Source organism: Grammomys surdaster, unplaced genomic scaffold (genome assembly GCF_004785775.1).
Source record: "Grammomys surdaster isolate TR1022 unplaced genomic scaffold, NIH_TR_1.0 239, whole genome shotgun sequence".
In the NCBI taxonomy this organism is placed as follows: Eukaryota; Metazoa; Chordata; class Mammalia; order Rodentia; family Muridae; genus Grammomys; species Grammomys surdaster.
The window spans coordinates 3,897,016-3,914,771 of record NW_021604684.1 but is presented as its reverse complement, the minus strand read 5'-3'; the positions used below and the strand labels follow the sequence as shown (position 1 = coordinate 3,914,771).

General features: G+C 41.6%; 1 protein-coding gene across 1 annotated transcript in view; it reads right to left on the bottom strand.

Annotated features, from left to right (window-relative positions):
- Afg3l2 (AFG3 like matrix AAA peptidase subunit 2) overlaps nt 1-17,756 on the bottom strand; it is a 51,500-nt gene that overhangs the window by 14,502 nt on the left and 19,242 nt on the right. The window contains exons 8-12 of the mRNA XM_028774255.1: nt 16,663-16,936; nt 14,003-14,140; nt 7,406-7,559; nt 4,404-4,511; nt 4,183-4,308 (exon numbers count right to left, since the gene is read on the bottom strand). Of these exons, the coding sequence (XP_028630088.1) occupies nt 4,183-4,308; nt 4,404-4,511; nt 7,406-7,559; nt 14,003-14,140; nt 16,663-16,936 (800 nt within the window). The remainder of the gene's footprint in view (nt 1-4,182; nt 4,309-4,403; nt 4,512-7,405; nt 7,560-14,002; nt 14,141-16,662; nt 16,937-17,756) is intronic.

Genomic DNA, 17,756 nt, shown 5'->3' with positions numbered 1-17,756 from the left:
ACTGGAGGTCAGCCTCTATCCCCACCTTCACAAGATTAGAATTACCACAGCCCCTCTATACTTAGAGAAGAGAGGAGATGTCAGGGGCAGCCCCGCTTATACACTGAAGGCCTAAAATCAGCCATAGGCCTAAAATCAGCAATAGACCTGTCATTCATGTATATTAACACCAAGTCTTGAGTCTCTGTGGAAAAAACATTGAAACAGATGGCTGTAAGCTATTGTAAATAGGCAGCTTTCTTGGAAATTTACCAGCCTGAGTAGTCATAGACCTTGTAAATAGGTAGCCTTGCCAGACAATACCAACTTAGATAAGGACAAGTGAGTCATAGGCAGAGTCATAGTGATCTGTCCCCTGAACCTTCACCCAGCCGATACCCTGTTCTGAAAGATATCTGTATTCCCCCTGAACACCCACGCTCCAGTGTCATCCCCTTCCCCATGTCCTGCCTTTCTGTGTTTATAACCCCTGTGTGAATGAATTATGATTTGAAAAAAAAATAAATTATTAAAAAAAAGAAAAAGAAAAAAAGGAAAATATTTATATTTCATTTACCTTCACACTTTTGTGAAATTTTGTGGGCATTTTTCTTCACTGAGCAATGCTTACCTTTTATTCTTATGTTTTGACACCATAGGGCCCCTTTTTCTTTCTACTATATTTTCAGTAGTATTTTTTTAGATTTTAATTTTTAAAAAATGTGTATAAATGCTTGCCTGTATATATGTCTGTGCACCCTATGTGTGCCTGGTGCGAAGGAGGCCAGACACTCTCAAACAGACTTAGGGGTGCTTGTGAGCCTCCATGTGGATGGTAAGAACCAAACTTCTCAACTGCAGAACCATCTCTCCAGTCCCTCTTTAGTAGTACTGTTTTGATTTAATCAGTGTGTGTGTGTGTGTGTGTGTGTGTGTGTGTATGTGTGTGTGTGTGTTGGTAAAGCTTTTGTTTTTCTTTCCCTTCTTAAATTCATCTAATTTTGCCTTTGAACTTTCTCTATACTTGATCTTAGTTAAAAGGCCAAAACATGATTATTTTCAACTTTTCCTATTTTCTCTTTTCCCTTCCCTTCGTCTTTATTCCTCTTACTTCTTCTTTTATTTAACCATGCTACTACACTATTTTTTCTTCTTTTCCTGTTTCTTTTCTCTTATTCAGTTTTTTTTTAAATAATCTTTTTGTTTGGTTGGGGTTTTTGTTTTGTTTTGCTTTTTCGAGACAGAGTTTCTCTGTGTAGCCCCAGTTGTCCTAGAACTCACTCTGTAGACCAGGCTGTCCTCAAGCTCACAAGATCTACCAGCCTTTGCCTCCCAAGTACAGGGATTAAAGGTGTGCACCACCACACCCAGCAATTACCTCAGATAATTTTTACCTTCATAGTAGAGACCACATCACTTTTGCCATTTCCTGTTTTAGGGCCACTGGATGTTAAAGGAGTGGATGTGTATCTTCCTTTTTTGTTCGGTCTGAAATTACTACTCTTACAGAAGTTTGTTGTTTCCTCTCTGAGTAGTAGCCCAAGAGGAGGCTGCTCAGTAAGACATTCGAGACAGTGGTGGTGGCACACACCTTTAATCCCAGCTTTCAGGAGACAGAAGCATGAGGATCTCTGAGTTCCAGGACAGACTGATCTACAGACTGAATTCCAGGATAGACAGCTACACAGAGAAACTCTTTCTTGAAAAACAAAACAAAGACACACAAATAAAAGCAGAGGTGTTGACTACAACATAGAACAGAGGTACTAACTACAAACAGAAACACAGAAAACGTGAAGAAGCAAGCAACTCAACTCTCTCCTACAGGGCCTACCTACTCAGACATTTGATTCAAAGACACCGAAAGAGAGAAAAGGCCATAGAGTAAGTTGGAAAGCTTAACAATAAAAATGACCAAATGAATTCAATCTAGGTCCTGGAGAGGGAAGTCAAAACTGTGGAGGTAAACAAAGGCAAGCAAATAGATGAGAAAATCAGCAACATGGTAGAAAAATTCAGCAAGAAAACTAGGTTTTGAAATAATTAAATACATTCTAGAAAGAAAAAACTTAATGAATCAAAAAAATTAAAGTGGAAGGTCTTTCAAGGCAAATATATTGGAGTAACATCAGAGGTAAACCAAGAAAACACAGAAAAAATGAATAAGTAACTGCAAACCAAGATCGTTACATCAAACAATGGTATATTTTTAAATCGGCTTAAAAAAATGACATTTCAAGATGAGCATAAAGTAATGCAGTTTCTGATGACCAAGCCAGCACCACAGAAGATACTTAGAGAAAAGTCTCAATCATATGAGCACAGAAAAATTAAATATCAGGGGAGGACAGATGAACAAAAGAGCTAGGAAGACATTAATTCCATCCAAACACAGTAATAATAAACAAAACTCCAACCAATCAGGAAAAAAATTAGATTAGCAAATATCTTACAGTAAATGTAAATGGCTTAAATTCACCAATAAAGTAACACACAAATACTGATTAGAGTAAAAACCAAGATCCAACTATATTATGTTAACATGAAACACTTCACTGGCAACAACTAACTCCAACAGAATAAACCAAAGGATCAAAGTCAGTATATAAAACAGTATATCTGGTAGTAGATTTCTTTCTTTAAAAAAAAAAGACTTATTTATTGTAATGTAATTTAAAATTTTTATTTATTTGTTTTTATGTGTATAGATGTTTTGTTTGCATGCATGTCTATGCACCCCATGTGTGTCTGGAGGCTACGAAGCCTAGAGGAGGGCATCGGATTACTGAGCCACGGAAATTACAGACAATTCTGAGATGCCAGACAGGTGCGAGGAATAGAACCTGAGCTTTCTCTCCAATGCTAAGATGTATTTTAATGTATATGAGTGTTTTGCCTGCATATATGTATTCTACCACATAGAAGTACTAGTGGGCATAGGGTCAGACAGACCCCTGGTTCAGTAACAGTGAGTGAGTTAAATATCCCATTCCCCCTTTAGATAGATTATCCAAACTAAAACAAACTTTAGAGTTAAACTATACCACAGATCAAATAAGACTGAACAAAGCATCTTCAGAATATTTCATCCAACAAGTATAGAGCACACAAATCAAGAAGAATCAAAATGATTTCTCATATCCTATCACTGGGAAATAAAGCTAGAAATCAACAGCAAAACAAAATAAAAAAAAAATACAATAAACTCTTGAACAACAAGTTCAAACCTCAATGAGATACAATCTACACCCCTAGCATCACTACAACAAAAAGACAACTAAACTAAGTCTAGTGGCTCTTGCCTGTAATCTCAACACTGGGGCCAAGAGGACCACTACAAATTCAAGGCCAGTCTGGACTACTTAGCAACTTGCAGAGGAGCCATGTTTTGTAGTCAGATCTTGTCTCACAATGAGAGGGAGAAGGAGACAGAAGAGAGACAGCCAGAAAAAATAGCAGTTGCTGGCTAAAACATGTAAGAAATTGACAAATGTTCATATCCTACTGTTGGAAAGTTAAAATGGTAGAACCACTTAAGAAAAGTAGCCTGATACTCCCTCAGAAAGCCAGATACATACTCAACATGGGACCACACAACTCTAAGAGAAATGAATATACCCCAAAAAAAATCTGTAGGTGACTTTTGGGAGTGTTATTCATAACAATCACAAAGTGGAAACCACTCAAATGCTATCAAATGAAGAACAAGTAAGTGAGTCATGGCATGCCCACACACCAGACAGTAACCGCAAAAACAAATGAATGACACCTGGACCTTTCTCAGATAGCATTCTAAGTGACTATAAGCCAGGCAACATATTGCATAATCCAATTATATGAAATGTCCAGATAAGAAAACCTACAATAACTGATAAAAGACCCTTGGGAGCAGATCCTAAAAGATGAATAGATAAAGTGATGTCCATCACTTTTTATCAGGAGTTAATCATAATCCATTATGGAGGCAGAGGATAGGATTCAAATACAGAGTGCCTAGATGTTAACTGCTACCTCCTCATTCCCAAAGCTGGTAAAGTGCTCAGGGATCAATTTACTGCATCCTCTAATTATGTGCATTTCTGAACTTTCCCATAATTAAAAGGTAAAAGCAAGAGATGGGGGCCCCAAGTGAAAGGAACCGCCGTGACCCAGCCCTTGCCAGTGACTGAAATACGCTTTGAAACAGCAGCAATTTCCACTCACCTGAAAACCCTGGAGTTAAGGACGCCAGTTTTCTGGCCAATTTATCTTTTTCCAAGGCACTGTCTAGTTTCAATGGTCGAAGGTGAACTTTGAAGATTGAGGCTCGTCCTTTTATGTCTGGGGGTCCTTTTGAAATTATTTTTAAGGGGAAAAAGAAGGTCACAGTGAGACACATCTCTACCACAAAAGTTATCAACTGAACCTAGTGACTACCATCTCACCAATAAAGATCTGCCTGTCAAATCGGCCCGGTCTCAACAGAGCTGGATCCAGGATGTCTGGTCGATTTGTGCCTGCCAAGATGACCACATTGGTGGTTGTGTTGAAGCCTACAAAAGGGGCAGTGAAAATGCAGTCAGAACTAAATAACACAGGGCCAAGAACAAGACTGGCTGGCAGTGGAAGGGTTTGACAATCATACCTGCAGTAGACATTGTTTTCTATTATCACCTAGAACTTTTTAACATTTCATGTGTATAGGTGCTCTGTGTGCATGTGGAGGCCAGAAGAGGGCATCAGACCCCCTGGGACTGGAGTTAGATGAGACTGAGCTGTCGTGTGAGTGCTGAGAATCAAACTCAGATCCTCTGGAAGAGCAATCAGTGCTCTGAGCTGCTGAGCTGTCTCTCTAGACTCTTATTTAGCACTTTTTAAGCAAAAAACTTGAATTATTTTTCTCACTAGTCACCTTGTTTTTAGACATAATAATCACATATTAAAGTTTTTGCCAAAATTTATTCCTGTTTTCAGAAATACTTATTTTAGCTGAAACACACATTGACCTATAAATGAGGTACAATATGACACTTCAGCATGACAGACAATGCATGATTATCAGGTCAGGGATGTTGGACATTCATCACTGACTCAGGGCTTGTGTTAGGAACGCTGAAAACACCCTCTGCTAGCTATTCTGAAATGTAAACAATTGTCAGCTGCTGTGCTGGCTATTCTTGGTTGTCAGCTTAACTACATCTGGAACTAACTAAAACTCAATCCTTAATTAAATCATCTGAAGTGTGAAGACCCACTTTAATCCTGATTTTCTGAGATGGGAAGACGCACCTTCAATCTGGACCACACTTTCTACTGGTAGTCTATATGGCAAGTCCATTCCTTCACTGCCATTAGCCTATCTTCAGGATTGTGGCATATACTGAAGGCCAGCCAAGGCATCCAGCCTCATGGACTGAACAACTTCTGGACTCTTGGACTTTCCATTGGTAGACACCATTGCTGGGCTAGCTGGATCACAGCCAGTAGGTTACTCTAATAAACTCCATATATGTGTGTGTTCTCTCTCTCTCTGTCTCCCCCTCTTTCTCCCCCAGTTCTACTCCTCTAGAGAGTCCTGGAGAATACAACTGTGGCTCCTGTCCTGTTAGAGACTAGAAGTGACTCCTCTATAGCTACTCTAATACCCACTAGTCATTCTCTAGCACTTTCCTCTACATGGCACAGTTTTAAGAATCAATTTTTTTATTTTTAAATAATTTTTTCCTTTTAAAGATATATAGTGGGTGGGGCTGGAGGGGGGATACAATCAGGATGTTAAATAAATAAATAAATAAATAAATAGGAAAACAAATATTCAGGACAAGAAACCCGGTTTGACTGGTCAAGAACTGGCTAAAGAATAGTGGTGATAAATGAATTCAGTCATGAATCAGCTAACCAATCAATCCATCAGTCAATAAATAAACAAGTAAAAGAAAAAAAAGATACATAGAGGGCCACTCTGTATTCCAGACTGGCCTAGAACTTACTATGTGGATCAAACTTGTGGTGAGTCTCTTAGCTCTGCCTCCCAAGTGCTATACCCCTATGCCCGGCATACTTCCTTCCTTCTCAGATCTTTAATATTTTTACTACATGTGTGTATCCACATGTAAGCTCAAGTACCTTTAAGAGTGCAGAGGCTGGAGTTATAGGCGCTTGTGGGCTGCCCGAGTTACAGACAGTTTTAAGCCAAACAACTGGAAACAAAACTGGAGCCCTTGGTAAAAGCTGCACGTGCTCTGTACCATTAAGCATCTCTGACACCAACAAAGGCTCAGCTTTATTAGCCATTCTCCAATGCTGATCCCATCCCCAACCCTTGCACCTCAGGACACAGGCACTAAAAGCACACTGGGCTGGTACCCCAGCGTGGCACTCTGACTTGAACTCAAGAGCTTGGAGGATAAACTGCCTACCAGAAGATGGGCAAGGTCTCCACCTTCACACACTGACACTGTGTCTGGCTTCCTCATCTAAGTCAGTGTGATGTCTGGCACTGTGCCCTCCCGTCTGTAAACAGGCAAGCGTCCACACACCTCCCAGCAGGAGGATGCAGCAGCCCTAGAAACTGTGTCCTTAACTGATAGACAGGCTGCCCAGCATGGGAAGACTGCTACTTTCTGGGTTAAGGAGTACAGGTAGCTCTTAACTTCTGATTTTTTTACCTAGTAGATGGGGTGAAAGTGCTGCACAACTGGTAAAAACTGTACCTCAAATCTTGAATCTGCTTTCCCAGGACCAGCACAGTTAGGCTTGATCCTCTCTAGCTGTGCAGGGTGGCAGCACTTGCAGTTAGCTACACCACCCTTAAGAGACACACTCTGGAGTGCTGTGCTGCTCAACCATAAGTCATGTGCACCAGAGATATTCACTGCATTTTGGACTTAGGGTGTTTTCAACTTAAATGCAAACCCACAAAGGTCAAAAGGCACCTCTAGTCAACATGTGTCAAATTCACACTTTACTGTGCTTGAGTTTTCACAGTGTTTCAGAACCATATTCAACTTTGAGAATGAGACAGACATTAGCTCTGGGTTAATAATTCTTTCACCAGTTTTTCTTAGTCAGCATCATCTTATCTCCAATGTTAGGTGGAATGCTAGCTGAGCTACTGGTATAAAATAACATTAGATGCATGCACAAATGTGCATCAGGTGTGTGCCTGTGGAGACCAGAAGAGCAGGTGGATCCCTTGGAACTGGAGTTACAGATGGCTGTGAGTAAAGCATCTGTACACTGCTCTTCAGAGCAGCTGGCATGGAGGGCTGGGAACCAAAGCCAGGTCCTCTGGAGGAGCAGCTGGTGCTCTGCTGAGTCGCTAGACTCTAATCTCTAATGAGTAAATGTTCTTTTACTCTCTAAAGTCTGTGTCACAGTAAAAATTCTCATTCAGAGATCTGAGACAACTAGCAGTTCAGTTTGACACAGACGGGCGACTGCTCACCATCCATCTCCACAAGCAGCTGATTGAGTGTGTTCTCCTGCTCACTCTGCCCGCCGAAGTTGCCTCTACCACGTTTTCTTCCCACAGCATCAATCTCATCAATGAAGAGAATACAAGGTGCATTCTTCCGAGCAAGGGCAAATAAGTCTCGGACCTTGACAGAGAGAAATGAGTTACTTTACTGAGTCAATGTTACTAGTTTAGTAAAGCTAACCTCAAAACAGGGCATGGTGCACACACCTGTCCTTGTAGCACTCGGGAAGTTGGGGAAGGAGGACTGCAAAAGGGAGGGCAGCCTGGGCTACACTGTAAAACCCTGCTCCCTCCCTAAAGACCACTGAACTCTAGTCTTTCTGTGATTCACGTTATACATCTAGGTATTTTTTTCAGTGAGAGGTAGTGAAGCTGGTGAGAAGACTCAGTGGGGAAAGGTACCTGCCACTGAGCTTGCAGAGCCGAGTCTGACGCCCCCCTAGACCCTACCCACTGGAAAGAGAGAACTGACTTCCTGGAGGTGTCCTCTTCTATTTATGCATGCTGTGGAACATACTTGCCCACACACAAAAATAAATGAAAACATACTTTAAAAAGTTATAAGGAACAAAGGAGTCGGAAATGATAGTACTAAGCAGCTGTCGTAAGGTGGGTCAGTATCATTTCTATAATCCATAAATGACTGTGCCGACTGTATCTGCTGTTTTTATAACATAACAAGTCAGTACTGTCCACGCTGCCCTGCAGATAGACTGTAGCTGACCTCTACTGACCTGAGCTGGTCAGTTAGCTTCTCCCAGGCTCACACTTCATGGTCAGGGCAGCTACTCACAACCAAGGGCTCTCAACAGGCCTCACGCAGGGCTCAGTTTCCACACCCACCTACACAGAACTGGCAATGAGGTTCTTGCCCACAACTCACAACAGGGGCCATTGCTGCAGCTAGCTGATCCTCTTAAGGCCATGACTTGGGAACATAGAAAGGGAATAGCCCTGGGCCTCACCGTCAGTCCTTGCAAGTGTACAGCTCAGTTTCCCACACTCAGACTCCTGTCACCTTTTCCTGCTTAGATTCTAGGTTTTCATTCCTACTCCGCCCTGAAAATGATCCATCCCTGTTTGTGAACTCCCAACCCCAGCCTTAGAGATGAGATCCAAAGACCTCTTGCCCTCAAGCCCTATCCTTCAGCTCGTGGCCTTACTTGGAACTTGGTACCCTTGCAAAGCTCTCAAGTAGGGTCTACCCTGTTCCCTACTATTACTGCTGCCTAGATTAAAGAGTTACTTTTTTTTAAATTTAACATATTTTAGCCTATGTTTAAAATGCTGACTTAAATGAAAAAAAAAAAGCTATCAAAGGGCAAAGTGGTATCACTTTCCAAACATGAAGATACAGCTTTCAATTTGTAGGAAAGCTTCAGAATTCTACTGTAATGTCTTATTCCTGCCATGTGAAGACTCCACCCTCCTTGCTAAGATCCTCCTCACCCCTGATGCCTGCTGGGCACTCTTCCCTTTGTGGTTGTACACATGCATGTGATTGCTGGACTCTCAGTTCCCTGACCAACTCAAGGCCAGCACTTCCACTGTGCCTTCTACAAAACCAGCTACAAGCTGTCCACCCTGCCTACCCCACCTGCCAAGCCAATTCGCCATGTACATCCCAAGCACCTCATAGGACCAAGGCTTCACCCCCTCCATTCACACACCTCCCATCTTCATCATCTCCTTACACAGTAACAGTTAGTGGCATGTCATCTATCACCTGACTCCATCTTCTGTTTTTCTAGGGAGTATCTGCCCTGCAGATCCATAATAATCCACCTGCTCCATTAACCATAGACATCGCTGATGCTAAGGTCCCCACAGTATACTCGCTACCGGAGGATCACGCTTTCCCACAGATTAAAAGCTGTATCAATATGTTTGCAGAATGCTGTGACACCACCTTGCACTTTGACAGCATTTTTTTTCATTTAACATTTTAGACACAGATAATCTCTCTCTTTAAAATTAAACTATCCCGGGCTGGTGAGGTGGCTCAGCGGTTAAGAGCACCAACTGCTCTTCCAGAGGTCCTGAGTTCAAATCCCAGCAACCACATGGTGGTTCACAACCATCTGTAATGCCATCCGATTTCCTCTTCTGGTGTGTCTGAAGATGGCGACAGTGTACTCATATACATAAAATAAATAATTCTAAAAAAAAAAAATTAAAAAAAAAAATTAAACTATCCTCATACTTTCTGATTTCAAACTCACAGAACTGTAGTAATTGTTTGGTTTCAGACCTGAGGACAAAGGACTAAAGTGCATATTTTACACTCCAAAGCAGACCTGGCCTCCAGGTTTCTCTCAGCATCCCTCAGTCCCTATCTGGCATATCCTGCCCCCAACCCTGAACTTTCCAGGCCAGGGGATGGGCTGCCCTTGCCTCAGAGGCTCTTTCCTATATAATCCAGACATTTTGGTTCTCGTCCTCTCTCCTTCCCTCCATTCCTCCCTCCTTCCTTCCCTCCCTCCCTCCCTCTCTCTGTCCGTGAGCTCTTTCTCTCTCTTCCCTTTCCCTTTCTCCTCTCTCCTCATGGCAGTAAACCTGCCTATGTGTATTTTAATCTAGCTTGAATTGGCTTACTTTACTAGTGAAGAAACAGCAAACCAGAAATCAGAGCATGGTACTGGTTAAAGAGCAGACATACAGATCAGCAGGAGAACTCAGAGTCTAGAAATAAATGATATATCTACGGTTGGCAGTGTCAGGACCACTCAGTGGGGGAAATGGTATTTTCAACAAATGATGCTGTCAGAGATGGACAGATAGATATATACGGAAAAATGAGGTAAGGAGACAGGCCGTGGTGGCGCACGCCTTTAATTGTAGCACTCAGGAGGCAGAGGCAGCTGTCTCTAAATTCAAGGCTAGCCTGGTCTATAGAATGAGTTCCAGGATATCCAAGGCTACACAGAGAAACACAGTCTCAAAAAATGTAAAAAAATTTAAAAAAAGAAAAAAAGAAAAAAAGAATTTTCATGTCACACACATTAAATGAATGTTTAAATTTAATGTCATGTCTCTCCCTCCTTCTCCCACAATAAACTCTCATTCCTCCTTCCCTATCTTACACACACACAGACACACACACACACACACACCCCTTAAGAAATTTCTTTTTAAAAAAATTTTGCTCCAGGGTGTGCTGAGCATAGTAGCTCACACCTTTTATCCCAGCACTCAGGAGGTAGATCTCTGTGATTTAATACAAAAGACGCCTCCTAACGCCTCCATTACCTAAAATTATAATCCATTAAGCTAAGGATTTAATGCACTGGAGAGAAAGCTCAGAGGTTAAGAGCATTCTTTGCTTTTCCAGAGCTCCTGAGTTCAACTCCACCAACTACATGGTGGCTCACAACCATCTATAATGAGATCTGGTGCCCTCTTCTGGCCAGCAGACATACATGCAGGCAGAATGCTGTATACATAATAAATAAATCTTATAAAGTTCTAGATCAATCAAGGGGTACATGGAGAGATTCTGTCTCAAAGAAAAGTGTTTGTAAACCAATTATCTAACTAGGAATTAGTAACCAAATGAAAAACTTTTGGCCACTCAATTAACAAAAGCATCAATCAATAAATAAATTAATAAAAAACAGTAGGCTGGGCCAGGGAGACAGCGCAACAATTATAAAAGCACTTGCCACACCAGCCTGACACCTTGAGGCTGATCTCACAACCCATGTGAAAAGGCGGATACGGTGGTATACAACTCCAGAACTCCTACAGTGAAATGGCAGAAGTGCACAGACCAGTAAGTCTACACAAACAGTAGAAACAAGAAAGACTATCTCAATAAGCACAATGAAAACTGCCCTCAAACTGCCCTCAAACTGCCCTCTGACTTCCACACAGGCACACAGAAACAAAGGCAAGCCAGGAATGATGGATGGTGCACATCTATGAGCTTAACCTTTGGGAAGCTGAGGCAAGAATACTGCTGTGAGTGCAAGCCAAGCTACATAGCTACACATTCTACAAAGCTAACACCAGACTAGCCAGGGCTACAGAGCAAGACACTGTCTCAAAGAACAAAAGCAAGGCCCACAGGATGGCTCAGCTGGAGAGGACGCCTACCACCAAGCCTGATATCCCTGTTTTGATGCCAGGACTTATAGAAGAAGAAAACCAACAACTGCAAACTCTCCTCTGATCTCCAAAAGCTCCTGGTGTAGACACCCACACACGATATACACACATCCATGCACACAGAGACACATAAGACAAATAAGTGTAAACAAGCACCACCTTCCCCACAACACACACAAAATTATACACACAAGGCTGACACGGTGGCTCATGCCTGTAATTCAAGTATTTAAAAAGCCTGAGATAGGAGGATCAGAAGTTCAAGGCCAGTCTAGGCTGCATAGGACCCTATTTCAAAAACAAACAAACACCAAAAACCACCACTGGGGCCTGGAGAGATGGCTCAGCAATTAAAAGGACTTGCTGTATAATCATGGGAGCAGAGTTCGCTCTCAGCACCCATGTAATGAACTGGACATCCCAGCACATGCCTGTAAAGGAAGCAGAGACAGGAGGATTGCTAGGACTTACCACCTTTTATCCTAATCAAGAAAGCTAAGCTGCAGGCTCAGGGAGACTCTGCCTTAAAGCATCGTGCAGAGTGAAAGAGGACATCTCCAAACACAGGTGCACAAAGGCACATACACATATATGCGTGCGTGCACGCACTCACACACACGCACACACATGCAACACAAACACACACACAACAGGCAAAGGATCAAAAAGCCATCTCTGCAGGAAAGACCTACATGTAGGGTTAAGAAAATGGCCTGGCCTGTAAAGCCTCTATATCTCTGTGCACATGCATATCTACACCACATACTAACAAGAAAATATAAGGGCTAGAAAGACGGTTCAGAGGTTGAACACACTGACTGCGCTCCCAGAGATCCTGAGTTCAACTCCCAGCAACCACCTGGTGGCTCACAACCATCTGTAATGGGATCTTGGTGCCCTTATCTGGCATGCAGACAGAACACTGTATATAATAAATAAATCTTTAAAAGAAAGAAAAAGAAAAAAGAAAGAAAATGTAGATATACCATACATACACATAAAGATGAATAACCAATATGTAGGTGAAATATTCTCAGCATCAGTAGTCAAGGAAACCCAAAAGTACAATGCCTTAATACACTAAGATGGCTATAATTAAAACATCAGAATGTAGGGCTGGAGAGACAGCGGTTAAGAGCACTAGCTGCTCCCAGCACCCATATGGTAACTCACAACCTTCTATGGAATCGGATGCCCTCTTCTGGTCTACAGATGGAAATGAAACATTGATCTACATAAAATAAATAAACCTTTTAAAAGGTCAGCACGTGTCAGTGAGGAGTGTTTAGGGTTGGTGGAAATGTAAACTGGCACAGACACTCTGGGAAATTCTGTGGTAACTGAAATACGCCAAATGAGAAAGGCCAGACATAAAAGACCACACACCAAGTGCAGCAGTGCATGCTGGGACCTAAGCTACTCAAGACATGGGTGTAGATATGTCACTTGATTCAAGACCAACCTAAACAACACTGCAAGATTCCATCTCAAAAAACAAAACCAGACAAAACTAGGGGCTGGAGAGATGGCTCAGTGGTTAAGAGCATTTGCTGCTCTTCTAGAGGACCTGGATTCAACTCTCAGCACCCATATGTTAGCTAACGGCTGTCTATTATTGGGTAGCCAACACCCTCTTCTGTCCCTGTGGCCACACTGCACACACATGCAGGAAACATACCTATACACACAAAAGAAAAGGAAAAAAAATTAAAAACAAGGAGCTGGAGAGATGGTTCCAAAGTTAAGAGCACTGGCTCCTGTTCCAGAGGACCCAGGTTCAATTCCCAGCACCCACATGGCAGCTCACATAGAGTTCGCCTTAGACCTGAGACAATTCCTCCTCTTACTCCTACTCTTCTTCCCCCTCCCCCTGCTCCAGTTCAAAGAGATCTGACAGACATATATTGAGGCAAAACAGCAAAGCACATAAAAACAAAAAACCAAAAAGCTCAAAACAGAATAGGTCACACATTATATAATTCCATTTATTTCAAATGTCTGAAAATAGGAAATATATAGATATTAGTCTCTGCTTAGGGCTGGGAGATAGAGAGATTACTGAAGGACCTGAGCATCTTCTTTACATGACTAAAATATGATACCTGTTCTAACAGTTGCATAGATCTAAAACCTAGTTAACTGCACACTCTAAGACAGCATGTCAATTATTCAATTATGCCTCAAGAGCAATTACACACAAAGTGACGCACATAAAGTAATTTGTAGATTATTGAAATCTATACATTAGAATTATCTTAAGAATGGACTACAATACTGGCCAGGGTGGGGGAGGTAGACAGGAGTCACACGGCCCTGCTAGGCCTCAGAAGACTGGATGAGGACCTTACCATTGAGGGGTCCCTCTGGGGACTGAGGGACAAAGTCATCCTCACCAGTCACCCAGGGGCAATGAGTTGGAGTAAAGAAGTTCCATCATCATAGCAGAACAAGACTTACTCTGGCTGGACCAACACCGACAAACATCTCCAGAAACTCAGATCCGCTGACAGTGATAAAGGGGACATTGGCTTCTCCAGCTGTGGCCTTAGCTAGCAGCGTCTTCCCAGTACCCGGGGGACCGGTGAGAATGGCACCCTTCAGACACAGAAAGGAAAGATTACATCTAGTCAGAATTTTGAAAACAAACACTGCACATAACATTTCATAACAATCCCAAAGGATATCTCTGACTCTAAATCTTACTGATAAATAAAATACTTACATTATAGCAGAATGTCTTTACATCAGTAAGGTTAAGAAAGGGATTGTTAGAGACAATTCTATTTCTAAATATGGTAACAATATGTTGTGAAATCTCAAATATTTCCCTTATACAGACCTTTAGTGCTTAGCTGTGAGACAGCTCAGTGTAGTCTTGGCTAGCATGTACAAAGCATCCTCAACACTCTAAGGTTTGGGTTTTTTTTAATGGTTGGGTTTTATGAGAGTGGTTGTTTTAGTGTTTTTAGAGCTTTCAATCTAATATTATGAAAAGAAACCAGCTAGACTCTAATAAACTGCTGTTTAAATAATAAAGAAATATAAAAATACAACACTCCCAATTTATAAAATTCTTTTGCTCTTTACCAGCAAAACTGGTTTTGAAACCATACAATTAATAAACACAACCTCTGGCTTTTTTCATGAAAACGTACATGTCAGTAACTACTTAGCATAGATGCATATCTATCTACTGTAAAGCCTAACTGTATTGTGATAGTTTGAATGAAAAATGCCCTCTCCAGTCTTAGATATTTGAAAACTTTGTCCCCAGCTGAAGGCACTATTTGGGAAGGCTAAGGAGAGTGGCCTCACAGAAGGAAGTATGCCCTGCAGGTGTTCTTTGAAAGTTTAAAAGTCTGCAACATTGCTGGGGATGGTGGCACACACCTTTAATCCCAAAGTTAGATTGGCAGAGGCAGGCGGATTTCTGAGTTTGAGGCCAGCCTGGTCTACAGAGTGAGTTCCAGGACAGCCAGGGCTACAGAGAAACCCTGCTTCAAAAAAAAAAGACCTGCGTCAACCCTAGTTCATGCTGTGCTCTGTGACTGTGATTCACAATGTGAGCCCTCAGCTTCCCACTCCTTTCACCATCATGGCCTCTAGCTCCTAGGATCATAAGTCCTAATAAATTCTTTTAGAGACCGTCTTGGTCACTATGTCTTGTCTATGATAGCAACAGAAAAGCATCCAACACATGTGTGAATTCACTCTCATTGTTTACTTTCTATTATGTGACCAACTATAAACTGTTCTGTCTTATAAATATACATATGACTCTTATTTCCAAATACTGTGTGTGGAGAGATGAATAACATGGTCAAAAAATGCATTTTCAAGGCTGTAATAACAAACACTCAAATACTTTTTAAATTTTTTATTTTCATCTGCCTAGGCATGATGTGAATGGGCACTAAGTAATAGCAAATTATTTTATCAGGGACATGATTTTTTTATTCATACAATTAAGACATAAAAATCATAGAAATGATTCATCTTACAAAGCTTTCATCAGCCCAGATGTGGATCTCTGTGAGTTTGATACCAGCCTGGTCTATACACCTAGTCCCAGGCCGCCAAGAGCTACACAGTGATGTTCTACCAAAAAAACAAAAAGATATTTCTTTTACAAAATATTTATCTGTATTTATGTATTTTTTTTGTGTGTGTATGTGCATGTGTGTGTACATGTATGCAAGTGCCTACAGAGGCCAGAAGAGGCCATTAGATTCCCTGGACCTGGAATCACGGTGGTTGTGAGCCACCTGACATGGGTACTAGGAACCAATCTCCAGTCCTCTCAAAGAACAAGGGCCGGATCTTAACTGCTGAGCCATCTCTCCGGAACCTGAGCATTTCTTTAAAGTAAACTTTATTGATGAAGTATTTTATCCAGTTACTTAGTAGCCAATTCAAGATGGGCCTTGTGGCACAGATCTGTAACCCCAACTCCCTGGAAGACTGATGCAAGAGGACAGTAAATTTAAGGTCTACTTGGGCCACAGGAAGAGCTCAAGGCCAGCTCAGGTAACTTAATGAGACTGTCTCAAATATCTATGTAAAAAGAGGGCTGGAGTATCTACCGCTCAGTGATAAAGTACTTGGTAGAGCAGACCTCTACCTATAAGCAATCCACTTAACAAACAGTAAGTTACTACTTTATGCCTAGCCAAGGGCTGCAGGGATGACACAGTATAGGCACAGCAGCTACAAGATATGTGTTAGAAGTGAACATTAATTAGTATTGTCTCTTCTTCAGCAAACACTGTGCCAAGACCATTAGTATCAGGCATGAGCAGCTAGGTTCTCACTCGTGGAAGAGGAGACTGGACCCCTGCAGCATGAATATGCTACCAGGTGGTATAGTTGCCAAGGGAAGAGGGTATCTAAATCAGACAGAGGGAGAACAAAAGCCAATCAAAGAAGGCTTCCATGAGGAGACAGAACACACACAGGAATACACACAATGTATAAATGAGATACAGAACACAGGCTACAGAACTAGATCAGACAGAACAATGGTCAGAAAGAAGAACAGACAACTAATTGAACAGGCTGTAAGTGACGTCTTCAGAGACACACATCGTAGAGCTAACCGTCTCCAAGCATCTTTTTACCTTTGGGATTTTTGCTCCTAGGTCTTGATACTGCTTTGGGTTTTTCAAGAAGTTCACAAATTCCATTATTTCTAGCTTGGCCTCCTCACAGCCAGCGACATCTTTAAACTTCACATCTATCTCGTCCTTTAAGACCTTGGCTGTGGTCTCCCCAACACTGAAGAGTCCACCCATTCCCCGGCCGGTCCGACCAATGCCAGCAGGCCCTCTTCTTATGGTGTAGAGTAGGAAAGCGATAATGAGCACTGTGGGCAGCATGCTCAGCAGGAAGGAGCTAGAGAGACGACACAACAGTTCAGCTGCTAAGCGTCCTTTGCTTCATATATCAGAGCAAACATTGACCAGCTTCAAAAACCTAGTAGTTTAAAATATTCTTATAATTTATCTGAGGCACAGGAGAATCTTGGCATGTTTATATCTCTAAAGCAATAACAACAAAAAGTGAGTTTGTCTCAACACGCAGGCTCTCAATGTTTTGTTCCTATGCACAGTGCTGCTAGCTACTACTACTATATCCAAGTTTCTTTCCAGTTACTCACTTAAATGCTGAGCATAATCCTGGTGTTAGCCTCAGACTCCAGTTCTCTTATAAGGAGGCCTCAACCTCCAGAAAAGCCTTCATTTAACAGCATGCCAGTTTGGAAAGTAATGCATATAATGTTTAACGTCTCTGCTCTGAAACTGCACAGGCTACTCAGGTTAACAGACGCTCTTTTAGCAGAACCTCTCAAACATGGTGCCTGCAAAGATGCCTCAAAGCCTGGGGAAGCAGTCTATCTTTTGTCTTAATCACTTATTCAATGTAACTTTTGAGTACAAATGTGCTAAATGTTTACACATTTTTAAGCACTGTTAAAAGAAGAATCAGGGGAAAATAATCTGCACTGAAAAACAAGTTTATAAAAGAATGAAATGAAACTGTCTACAGCTATGAGTACCCCTAACCTAAAAATTCAGATCTGAAATCCCAGAACATTTTCAGTGCCAACAAATGTTTAAAAAAGGTAGAGTTTTAGAGAAATTTAAATTTCAAGTTTTGGACTAGAAATGTTCAATCAGCAGAGTCTATGTAGACACTCCCACACCTGAAACAG